Below are 12,890 nucleotides of genomic sequence, written 5' to 3'. Positions count from 1 at the left end.
AATCCGAGCCACTTCGGACATTTCCGGAATTTTACCGTACGGATTTGGAAGCAATGGGATGTTTTCGGAGATATTTCCCTCGCTTTGAATTTTGACGTTTGTCAATTCTGACAGTTATGTCAGTGAATGTATTCGTGTTGTTTTGCGAAAGTGTACCCAAAAACTAACGATCGTAGAAAATGTATAGTATGCAACACGTTCGCTCCGCTGCGCTCCGCTCGTGTCAAATAAACTTGTGAGTCAAATGCCGTTTACCGCACTTGTTGCATAATATACTATTATTGAAACATGAATATATATTGTTTCTGTTATTTTATTTAGGTGCATTCCTCAGGCAAGTGACTCGACATTATATTGGCGCATCTTAAATTGAGAACATACAACGAGTACAGTAATGCGCCATGTATCGAACCTTGTTTCACCCCATAACCATTTAAGAGCTTACTACTAATTGCATCACCTAATTTAACAGATTGACGTCTAACTTTTAAATAAGTGTCAAGGGTATAAAACTTTAAAAACATTTCATCAATCAAATGTGGCTGAAAGAGTACTTATTTTTAAAAAATTGGTGTTTTTTGGATATTATTCGCATAGTTTTCTAATTTTACCTTTAGTTTGATTGAAAATTGTTATTATAAGGTTTTATATTTTTTAAATGATCTCTACTCTGAGGAGGAATAAAGTAGTCGACGGAATTTACGTTTGTCAATATAAAAGCGTTCAACAATTAAGTTCGCGGGAAAGAACATTTGAGCTGTTACTAAATGAGCGCGAGAGTGTGAACGTGGCTCGGTATCGAATCGGGTAATGCATTACATGTTTGTTTATAACAATTAATGCTTTTTTTTTCAAACACGTGGAAAGTTTCTTTCGGGCTCTTGTTCTATTTGTTTTGATTTAGCGAAAGTAAATAAATATAAAAGCATTATTGTGTTTTATTAAATGCTCAGTGCTCGAATTGCATGCTACCGTTTCGTCGCTCATTAAATTCAATTGATGCTAACAGTTCATAAGATCATCACCTACCACACGAAATTTCGGTCATGACATTGTAAAACAGCCTACGCACATATCTTAAATAAACCATCCTCCTTACGTCATTTTAAATTAAAATTAGCAATTTTCTACCTTCATTTATGAAATCGTTTGTTCTTTTCTTTTCTCCCAGTCAATACGCGGGTAAATATTCAGCTTTCCTGAGCTTCTGAAGAATTGTACAGTCGTTCTTTTCTCGAATAGACTACTGACAACATTCAATTTGCCTTTGGCGCGACAATATGAAACAATCTGAGCTTGGGAAATGAATTTCTTCTTTGAAACAGGATAAGACGGAAAATTATGAAAAAGCCATAAATCTGCGCGAAGACTACGCTGAGGAACCCTGCAGTGTTTTACTAAAGGACGCTAGCTAGAAAGCGTTGGGACCACTCTATATCTGCACATAAGCAGATAAAGACACCTAAACTCATGCACATACATACAACGGGTAAAGAAAGCACGTACCTCCTTCTTCTTCTGAATCTGACATGAAGGTCTCGTGCATCAATTCCGGAGCCTGTACCCGATACTTCTCCTCTATCGTCATCGCGGTGGTGGTCGTTATATTGGTGACGGTCGTCACAACTTTCAGCGTTTCGATCACAGTGATGTACCCTAACTTCTGGGCGATATTCAGTGGCGTTTGTCCGTTCTGAAACCACGCATATCAGATTGCAATGAAGTTAAATATTCTAGTTGATTGTAGACACACGCACATTTAATCGTATCCTTATTAAATTAAATCATGTGTATATGACGCCTGGACAATACCTATACGGATAAAGAAAACAATTTGTTAAAAACCGAGAATGGGGTTCCAGTATGTAGCGGATGGATAGTTAAGCAGAGTACCCGGTCCTAGTTCGAAAAGTAATTGTCGCAAAAATTTATAACAAAGGCGGCCAAAACATATTTCTGGAAAATATTTTTAAATTTCTAGAATGGCCGCCATTCTTGCATTTTAAATCAGATTTTTATTTATATTTTAATATATTATAATTATTCTACTATTATATTATCTTGTTAAATGATTTTTGCTCCATCTCTTTAGAATAGGTGAACGCGTTTTGTTAATATTGGAGTTGTTGAAAAGTGCTCTGTTACGGCTGTCTGCTCTGTCCGGAGCAGATTGATTTAGAATGCTTGTATCGCTGCAACGTCACAATAAATAACCTTAAAAAAATTAAATTACTTACTCAAAATAATTTAATGCTACGATATCATTTTTATAGCAACAAATAAGAGCCTAACTGGTTATGTTATATCTTTTTCGTAACCTATAATGTCAGTAAAGGAAATGAAAACTGGAAATGATATCGCACATTTGGGAATATTGTCAGTAGACTTGCCAAATTTTATACTTTTGGCAAAAATTATATAAATTTTTTGGGAAAATACAACAAAATATTTAAAATGTTAATAACAATTAATTAATTAATTAATTCAACCATATTTCGGAAAATACAATAGCAAAAATTAAAATGATCGTTCAATATTAATATAGCAGCTATTATTAGCTTTCTAAGCGGCCTTATTTGTAAAAAAATGTGTTTCCACCCGAAGAAGTGCTTGACATGTATTTATTTTCAGACTGTTAAAAACGCAACTGTTTCTGTTGGAATCTATCCTGCATGGAAACGCAAAGGTGTTTTATCTGTGTTATTGTTTTTGATTATTGTTATATATTGTATTACAATCCCGTCATATGTAAATGAGTATTAATTATTAATGTCTACGTTTTCATAATAAATGTATATACGTTTTGCTAAAACAACGAATATTAGTATTTTATAAAGGTGGGTATCCTAAAATATTTCCGAAGATGGCGAGATCATTTTCTTCTTATTTCCTTTACTGATATTATAGATTGGCTACGTTTTGTTATAATAAAAGTGGTTTTGTAATTAGTTTTTTTGAGAAAACAAATTTTATTTGTAGTGATGGCGCATCGCGCCCTCTAGCGCTGAGACAAGGAAGTTTGACAAAATGAGTTGAGCCATTCTGAAGTTATTTATTTCTAAAAATGTTCGGGGGGGGGGGGCTATTTTAACTTAAAAGATTAAGCTATCTGTTATATAAAATTATTTCTGAAAAAAAATGGGATTTAAAACTTGAGAATGCGATTGCGTCGGCGAAAATTCTAGAAATTGAGAAATAATTTCCAGCATTCTCTCTCGACTTCTTAATCATATGTTTTTTCACCCCAAGACTTTACGGCAGGATGTATTACTTCATGGGGCAAAAATAACAAAAAAATATCTTTTCTGCATGTCCACTTCTAAAAATTGCACAATGTTTTTTATTGTGAGCAGAAATTTGGCGGATATATTCTAATTTTTTAAACTCTTGAGTTATGACATGATCTGTTTCAAGTATATTTAAAAAAAGGCAATTGGTAAGCCACTGCGTACTAAAGAAAACACTTCGGTGTGTATTGGAAGTATAGGGAAGTACCTACGAAATGTCAAAATCAATTCAGAAATAAAAAAAATGACTTAAACACTTCGACTTTAGGATTTTTTACCATTTTAACAACTAATACTCCGTAACGAATGGAAGAGCATTCTTATCAATGTACCGTCACTAAAAATAGTCAATTTATTAAGTGGCCTTGACTTAAATATTCTTTAGGACTACTAAACTTCAAATTAAACTGGAGATATTACTTATAGAAGTAAAATACCTATTAACGAGAGATTACGAACACGATTTTAGTATTGGATAATATATACAATGTTTATGGTTATTTGCAGTTGGATAATATAGAACTCGATAAGGAAATTTACGTGATATTTATCATTTAATTGTATTGATTGCGTAGCAAATAACTTTTAATAATGCTTTACAGAAAATTATTGACTTAATTCATTTCATGAATTAATTTGGAGTTTTAAAAAATGCGAATAAATAACGCATTTTTTTGTTTGCGATGAAGATTTTCTTTCTGTTTTTACATGACTTTACCAAAGGGTTCCTTTGACGAAAATCCACACATCTTTATTGCTAAAGTTTGCTTAATTCTAATTAAGAAAAAAGGCGACAGATTTTTTTTCAATTTACCGTTGTTTCGGCGTTGGGATCGGCCTTGTGCTCCAACAGGACGTTAACGATGTTCGCGTGTCCTTGTTGGGCAGCCTGGTGAAGCGGCGTATATCCCAAAGAGGTGGTGGATGTCACGCTTGCCCCATTTCGCAATAGAAACCGCACCATGTTCGTCTGACCGTAATGACACGCCGTGTGCAACGGCGTGTAGCCGGCTTTAGTAGCTGCGTCGATGTCGGCGCCATTTTTCACCAAAATCTCCGCCACCGCGACCTTATCCTCTTGCGCGCAAAGATGAAGAGGAACCAGGCCGTTCTTCGCCTGGTGATTAGGATCCGCAGCGTGTTCGAGCAGTAGAGAAGACATCTCGGTGTGTCCTTCTTGCGCACTCAAGTGCAAAGGTGTGAACCCGGCCTTACTCTCAGAGTTCGGCTGAGCGCCGTATTCGAGCAAAGTGTTGGCGATATCCATTTGGTTCTTTCGAGCGGCAATGTGAAGGGGAGTGTGACCATTTTTGGCAGTAGCGTGAGGTGACGCGCCCTTGTCCAAGAGAAGAAGGGCGACGTTTTGATGGTCGTAATGCGCCGCGACGTGTAACGGCGTTACGCCGTTCTTGCCTTGGGCGTCTACCGGAGCTTCCTTTTGGAGGAGCAGTTTGGCTACCTTGAGCTGTCCGTATTTCGACGCCAAATGGAGCGGTGTGAAGCCTTTCTTGGTTGTGGCGTTGATGGAGGCGCCGTTGTCTATGAGGACGCCGGCGACCTTGGAACAGGTGAAAAGGGGACGGTACGTTCAAATTTTTGGAGCACAAGTGGAATTCGCAGTTTTAGAAGGGCGGTTTTCAAAAAGGTTTATTTTTGTAGGTATATGTGGCAGTCCGTTAAGGTTATTTTTCAACATTACTTTCGAATCATACAGGTTGTCCCAACTTACGCTACTACAACTTGATTCATTTAAATATTTTTTATATACCACTAAATGTTCCTTTTAATTACCCATCGAATGGTATTAAAATACTTTTAGCACTTCTGTATAATATGAAAGTAGAAAGTAGAATACCAGACTTCCACATATACCAAAAGTAGTACCTTTTGTAAACCTGACCACGATATTCAGGAATAACCTTTTGTAGGGGATAGTTAAGGGGCGGTTACTCGGCTGGTGGCTTGTCAAACCAAGAGCTTGCTTGATGATTTGCTACAGTTCGCAATTTTACCAACTACAATACATGCTTCGGTCTTGATATCTGATGGTGACTAGTTCCTCATAAGCTGCAATGCTTGCTTCTTAGAATCGAGTCCATATGTCGTGTAGGATATTTCTCTCCTTGTGGTCTGAATGTCCACGGTTCCCTATTACTTACCGGTAGTGAATAGAACCTTGTAAACCACGTATCACAAACCGTGATCCACGACAATTCAGCCATGTTCGACGATGTCGCAGTGTAACCGCCCCTTTAATAATAAGTATAACGAAGTCCCTTCAAGTTCAAAAATTCAAGAAACAAACGATTGGGTGCGCTACTGTCACCCATGAGATGGTAGAGAGCTACATTGGGGTAAAATACAGAGAAGACGCTCAGTATGTAGTAACGAAAACGATAGCAAACTACATACTGGATTCCTACGTACCTATTTGCCTACGTACTGCACGTGCTTAGGGTTGCTTATCCTATATAGTGATTATAGTGAAGTGAAACGCCTAAGTAGAGGCTAGTAAAACGAAAGACAGGTGTCAACAAATAAAAGTGAACCTTTTCCTAAAGAACGAAGGTGTTTATTATCCACATATTCGCTACACACAAGCAACACGTTAGTAAGGCAGTGATACACATGTACATAGTTTAACAACGGTAAAGGCGATAACAGGTGTAGAGATTTTTATTCCGGACGTAATGCTGTAACAACAAAAGCGGTTTACAATTAAATGAGAAATTCTTGGCGCTTCGACCAAAAAACCTCCATGGCATGCAATAGGTTGATGTGCGCGGTTAAAGTTTTGCGCAAACAGTCTTTTACCTCGTCTTGGCCCTCCTTCGCGGCGATGTGCAACGCGGTGTACATGTCCTTGGTCGCGTTGTCCACCTTGGCGCCGTGCTGGAGCAGAAGCATCACGATGTCCACGTTACCCAGCCGCGATGCTATGTGCAAAGGAGTTTGCTGTTCTCTGGCGCGGGCATCTACTTGCGCGCCGTTCCGTAAAAGGATTCTTATTATGTCAGTCTGAAAAGCAAATTTGAGTTGAATTAGGCCCAGGCAAAATGTATCCAAGAGGAGCCCTTAATCATTACTCTATATCGAACACAAAGCCCCACACATCTCCGCTTTTTTATACTCTGGTGCGCTTCACAAAAAAACTATTAGTAATATAGTTTTGAATGCACCCAAGGGTACATTTTTAAAAGGGCATGATGATAGATTGAAGTTTAAAGAGACAAAGAAAGAATCTTATGTAAAAATGATATTGTCCGCAAACTCTCGAAGACTTTACCAAATTCATCTGCCAGATATAAGATATATCGACTTAAGTGATCCGACCATTCCTCTAGACTAAAAAACGCTGCTTTCGTAGATCCAAAATTTTTGTAACTTGGATTATTTGTTTTAATGAAGAGTCTAGGTTTAAAATATTTGTGGTTTAAGCAAATAAAGTACCTTTGGTACATTGTCGTATTGGGCATTTTTTTGCAATTACCTTTTCGCGCAAAATGACAGAATACAGAAATATCTCTTCTGTCTATTGTTGTTCTTTGAAGATGTAGGTTAACTAGATCTCCGTATATAAAGAGCATTTACATAATGTTTTACTTTTCTATGGGTATCAGCATCTTAAGGAATAAATTTTTTGTTGTTGACCCGGTAACCCCACCTTAGTTTACCTTTTAAATAAATACTCTACCTATTATTTGTTAAAATATCAATTCGATGTAAATGAAAGTTATAGCAGCGGAACTTTCACATTTAATGGTTCAAGAATTTTGCCGAGAAAATACAAATAAATTCTCTCTGGAATCCAAAATGTCCCATTTTGCAATTTTTAAAATAATTTTTCGAAGTTTGATTGCACAGATTACGTATGGGGGGGTAGACATTTACTCCTTTGCCAAATTTGAGGTCGATAGCTTAATTTCATCATTTCTTATAATAATATCTCGCGCACCCTGTAGAATATGCCAAAACCTTAAATACAAAAGTTTTAGCTCTCGATTACGGACTATATGAAAAGAATTGACAATTGTAGTATAGTGTTTCGAATTTCATAAAAAAAAGAAAATTTTATTTTTTTTGCACCCTGACAGCCTTTATAATATCAATAATATCAAATTGTTCGGTAAAAGCTACAGGCTCCGATGATCCTCATCTTTTGGTTTTATTATTTTTGCAATAGAATGAAGATTTTTAAAAATTCTTCCCATGAGGGATCATTATCTACTCCTTTGCTAAATCTCGAGCATAGACTTGCATTTTTTTCTGTACCTATAAGGGAGAAAGTTTTAGCAATATAGCTCAAACCACTGAGTCATAGCGATTTTACATGAGCTACGGAGTAAAATATAAAACACCCGCACGCTGAGTCCAACTGAAGTTGTAGGTCTACCCCAACTCAATCGTCTCAGACTAAATATCAATTAGCTTTACCTGATTAGCTCTAGCTGCAAGGTGCAAAGGAGTCTCTCCCCTGACGGTAGGTGCGTCTGGATTAGCATCGTGTTGCAAGAGATAAATGACTATATTCATGCATCCCATGAAGCTGGCGACGTGCAGAGGAGTCAATCCGCTTTCCGTAGTTGCACCAATACTGGCACCATGCTTGAGCAATAACTCCACAACCTTAATCCTGTTCTTCTTGCACGCGATATGCAACGGAGTGAAACCGTTCAAAGCCCTGGCGTTGGCGTCAGCGTTCCTGCAAAAAGCGTCAACTTTAGGTTTGATCGGTTAATTCCTGAGACAAAATGTACTTGTCTAGAAGCAACTTGGCCACCCGCACGTGGCCGCAGTGCGCTGCTACGTGCAAAGCTGTGAGATAATCGACCGTGACTTCGTCGACTGGAGCTCTGTGGTACAGGAGGATCCTAGCGGCATCTACGTGGTCGCCTTGGGCTGCCATATGAAGTGGAGCGAGCCCGTTCTAAGAAAACAAAGCATTAGTGATACTTAATGTATCTGTTTTCTTCACTTTTTAAACATACTAGAGCAATCTCAGGACTTGTGATACTTAAACTGTTCTCAGCACATTTCAATCACCTTAGTTTTCGCGCTAAACGGTGCTCCCTTCTCGAGCAGCATGTCGACAACTTGTTCGTGGCCGCTCCTGGCGGCACAATGAAGGGGGGTCAACCCGTCCCTAGTTTTGGCCTCCTTGTTCGCCCCCTTTTCCAACAACAAAGCCACCATGTTGGTTTTACCCCATTTCGCGGCGACGTGGAGGGGTGTGATGTTGTGTTTCGCTGCGTAATTAACGTCGGCTCCTTTCTGAATGAGGAGATTGGCAATCTGTTGGTTGCCGTAGTGGGAGGCGATGTGGAGAGGCGTGAATCCAGACTTTGATGTCACGTCTGGATTGTGCTCGTTCTGTTTACGTAAATTTTACAATATACAGATTTTTGTTTAGGAAACACCCATATGAAACCAACTTTTATGTTAATTATTAATATGAAAAACAAAAAAAATGTTAAACCTAAATTATTGTCAAATTAAAATTTGCCGATCATAGACTTTAGATCGCTTAATTTCTATTTTAAGCAAAAGCAAATTACTTTCACCAGAATAGACGGGCAATTGGTTGCTCTGGCAAACTGCTCGTTAAATGCGTAATTTTAAGTATTTCCATCAGGAGATAATCATCAACCGCACGGCTGTAAACACGTATACTGATATCCACTATGCCGTCGAAAGGAAATATAAAACCCGCGTCCGCCTGAATGGGTCGTAAATCGCAAACCAATTTCGCGTACCTCCAGAAGTAATTTCGCCGCCTTAACGTCGTCTTTCTTGGCGGCTATGTGCAAAGCGGGGAGTCTAACCTTGCCCCTGGTATCGTTTTCCAGTAAAACCGCCACCACCTTGTCGTGGCCCTGCTGCATCGCCACCGCCAACGGGGTGAATCCATCCTGGAAAAATGATATAGCACCGTCCATTCCATATAATTAGGTCGAGTAGGAATTCATTGGACGCAGCGTTGATAGAACCAATTAATTAGTCTAACCAAGCGTGCCAAATTATAATCCTAATTAAACACCTTATCCACATCGATTAGACGCGGTTTTTTTTATTGCGCCAATGTTTTGAAACTTTTGCTGACTAGTTCACGGGTTTTCGGAAAAATATAGCTGCTCCTAGCAAGATGCCGTTCGCACATTGCTGACCTACTTTTTTGAGACTTGAAAAATTAAATTTTGAAGGGCACCTGTAATTTCAGAACTACGAGGGAAAATTCAAAAATTGGCAATTGCTTAATATGAAAGACATTTTGATTTTAATTTAATTATCTTTTCAATGCAACATTTTATGAGGAATAAAATCGAGCATTTGAAAGTTTTTCTTTTTCAGCACCGCCATCAGTTTTAAATTCAGAACTAATATTTTCCTGCATACTTCATGAAACCTCAAAAATATTATGTATTAGATGTTCGATACTACAGCTCTGTTATATAACAACAACCCACGCAGAAGTATTTCAGAAGTTTTGCAGTGTTTCATAAACAATAATAAAAATACACTTAAACTAGGCAATGATATTTTTTCACACTCTTTGGGTAGACATCGTTAAAAAAGGAAGTTTACATGTGGGCGAAGTAGTGTTCTTTAATTTATAGAAAAATAACGATGTTTCTAGATTTCTCGTGTATAAGTGGGCCTTGCACTTCGAAACGTTGAGGGTAAGATTGTTTCGCTCATTTATAAACAATTTTCATAAGAACAAAAGGATATGTAAATTTTTAAATCGTCAGCAAGTAGTAAAAAATTGCAATTAATTTCTCCGACAGGTCGTTGATAAAGATCGAAAACAATAATCTCTTATAGTGCGAGTGCGACTCAAAAACGTAGAGAACAAATATGCAGCATTCTGCAATAATAATGGAGTTTCCCATAACAACACATCGATAATGTAAATGCACACAATTAGAGCGTTTTTTAAAAAAACTTTTCGAAAATCTTAATAAATGTAAAATAATGGGATGCAAAATTTTGAAGTTTCAAAGCGGACTTGAAAGTTGAATGAAAAGGGGTTCAAAAACCGTAAAAATTACCTCGGTGGACAAACTCTGATTGGCACCGTTGCCGAGCAAATACTTGACAACGTTGTCGTGGTTCTCTTGGGCGGCCATGTACAACGGCGTGAAGCCGTTCTGACTCTGCACGTTGACGGAGGCGCCATGCTGGACTAGTAGTTTGACCACCTCCTCTTGACCGGCCAACGAAGCTATGTGAAGCGCGGTGTTGCCTTTCTTCGTGGCGGCATCGACGATAGCCCCCCGCTTCAGAAGTTCCTTGACTATGTCCACGTGGCCATCTTTCGATGCCAGGTGTAGTGCGTTGAGACCATTCTGAAAGTTCGAGCCCGCTTATGTTTACTTAAACCATAAAAACCACACTGTCTACTTACTGCGTTGCTGGTGTTGATGTCAATATTCGATTTGAGGTGTTCCAAGACCTTGTCCAGTTGACCGTTCCGAGCGGCACGTAAGAAGGCCGTATTTCCGTCAGACTAAAAGGAATGAAAAGATAGTGTTATACATTCAAAGAAATTATGGGTATCAACAACATAGAAATAGGTATACTTTTAGGTGTAAAATTTATTTTGTGGAACACTTGGCATTCTATTGATTCACTGCCTTTGCTCGGATTTTCAGGAAAGATTGTGACAGCATAGTACCTCGACTTAACAACAGTTGTTAGTCATACACAGCACAGGCAGTAAAAAAAATTGTTAGTTCACTGTTAAAGTTATTTGGCAAGTTTCATTATTAAAAATATTGTTGACTGCAAAATAATGATATTGATGGACATTGTTAGGACGTATACAAACATCAGCTAAAATAAATATTATACATGGTAAAAGCACAGAAACGAAGGTTAATTACAAATGTTTTTGAATTGTTCTTGATTTTTTCTTTTTTTTAACTGTTTCTGTCAAGCTCTGAAGAACCCAACGGGATGATTGGCGAGACATTGGCTAGTTCGACTCCACAAAAACCGACGCACGAGGAATTCAGAAGTTTTATAAAGAAATCATTTTATCTTCTCCGATTATGATGGTTTATTCAGTAATAGAAGGTTCGTTATTACAGATAAACCATCAAAAATCGAAACAAATTAATTATACGAAGAAACCAAAATAAAGTGCCTTTTTATGGATTATATTTTTTCTTTAAAAAATAAAATTTTAGAATTGTGACTGCAACTTATAATATGACGCTTCTGTTGAAACCGTTACCACAGTTCCTTGGTTGCTGGTTCATAATGGTTTTGGATGCTTAATATATTAAATGGATATATTATAAATAATAACTCAGGTATACAGTATTTCACGTCACCAAAAAATTATTTTATACCTAAAATACCTAAGTACACACCGATCTAGCGCGCGGGAAGCGTCACTACCACGTTAGTTTCGTTTCCCACGGATTCGAGCCACTTCGGACATTTCCAGGATTTTACCGCACAGTATGAATTTTGACGTTTGTCAGTTCTGACATGTATTGATATTGTTATGCAAAAATGTACCCAAAAGTTGATACACAGAAAAATGTTATGCAATATATCACACAATTTAAATACTACGGGCTATAAGTTACAATTAAAAACTAGTCGGCAAGTAAAGTGACATTTATAATTTAAGTTTAAAACAGAAATTTTACATACCATTCGCATGAACTTTAGTGGTTTTTACAGTTTTTATATTATTATTATTATTTTATATCTTGCCATGACAAATTGTACGATTTTGAAATATTCATGTCTCATCAGTAGAAACAAAACAAATTTGAAGGTTAGCACCTGCTTTTTCTTGCTCATATGATCTTAAAAATGTAATGCTGTTAAAAGCTCTATCTTTGAATGATTTTTCTTCCAATTACAATCTTTTTCTTTAAATAAACTACTTAATGTTCAAATGTAAAAGTTAAATAGACATAACGTTTTATATTTGTGTTTGTTCCATTGTTTATATGACATATTCAATAATGCATACCTCTCTGTCTAACAAAAACAGTTAAAAAGAGACAACAATACCAGAACCGATCGGAACGATAAACGAGTAGGTTTAATAGCTGGTGAATATGTTATTCGAATGGTACGAAATTTAGTAATGCGATAATGTTATTATTTTTAATTTGTTAAATTCTGATTTTTTGGTGACGGTCGTAGAAAAGGTATAGTATGCAACACATATTTTTAAATATGCAAATTCGAAAGTTGTATGATCAGAATTAAATAATTAACGATGCATAAATGCTACTGAACAGATTATTTGTTGAAGGAAAACAATTTACGACTTACATATACGTACTTCAAATTAAAATCAACAAAAATGTTGTGTTCAACTGTGTAAGACAAGTTCTTGTCAATTGGCGGGAGCACAGAAATGAGCTTTGGGAGCTTTTAACAATTAACATTTAAACTTTCGATATATTCTTGTCATCAAATTAGTCCAAAGTAGGGGAACCCTGTTTAGCGAATATGTTTCAAAATTCCATTCAAGCTAAATTAACATTATCCCCATGGGCGGCCTCGTATACTGAAAGGCCGTAGTTCGAGAAATACGTGTTAATAAATTTCACACAGTATTAGACGAGGTGCTAT

The 12,890-nt window shown here is 37.1% G+C and overlaps 1 protein-coding gene across 3 annotated transcripts in view; it reads right to left on the bottom strand.

Annotated features, from left to right (window-relative positions):
- Nucleotides 1-12,890, bottom strand: part of LOC132698802 (ankyrin-3-like) — a 61,364-nt gene that overhangs the window by 19,857 nt on the left and 28,617 nt on the right. For all 3 annotated transcript variants that reach the window (XM_060665092.1, XM_060665093.1, XM_060665094.1), the window contains 9 exons: nt 10,693-10,794; nt 10,337-10,633; nt 9,041-9,196; nt 8,331-8,657; nt 8,045-8,214; nt 7,722-7,989; nt 6,102-6,305; nt 4,102-4,845; nt 1,507-1,693 (listed from right to left, as the gene is read on the bottom strand). In XM_060665092.1, the coding sequence (XP_060521075.1) occupies nt 1,507-1,693; nt 4,102-4,845; nt 6,102-6,305; nt 7,722-7,989; nt 8,045-8,214; nt 8,331-8,657; nt 9,041-9,196; nt 10,337-10,633; nt 10,693-10,794 (2,455 nt within the window). The remainder of the gene's footprint in view (nt 1-1,506; nt 1,694-4,101; nt 4,846-6,101; nt 6,306-7,721; nt 7,990-8,044; nt 8,215-8,330; nt 8,658-9,040; nt 9,197-10,336; nt 10,634-10,692; nt 10,795-12,890) is intronic.

This window comes from Cylas formicarius, unplaced genomic scaffold (assembly GCF_029955315.1).
Source record: "Cylas formicarius isolate icCylForm1 unplaced genomic scaffold, icCylForm1.1 PGA_scaffold_2__14_contigs__length_35257938, whole genome shotgun sequence".
In the NCBI taxonomy this organism is placed as follows: domain Eukaryota; kingdom Metazoa; phylum Arthropoda; class Insecta; order Coleoptera; family Brentidae; genus Cylas; species Cylas formicarius.
This window is presented reverse-complemented; position numbering and strand designations above follow the sequence as displayed.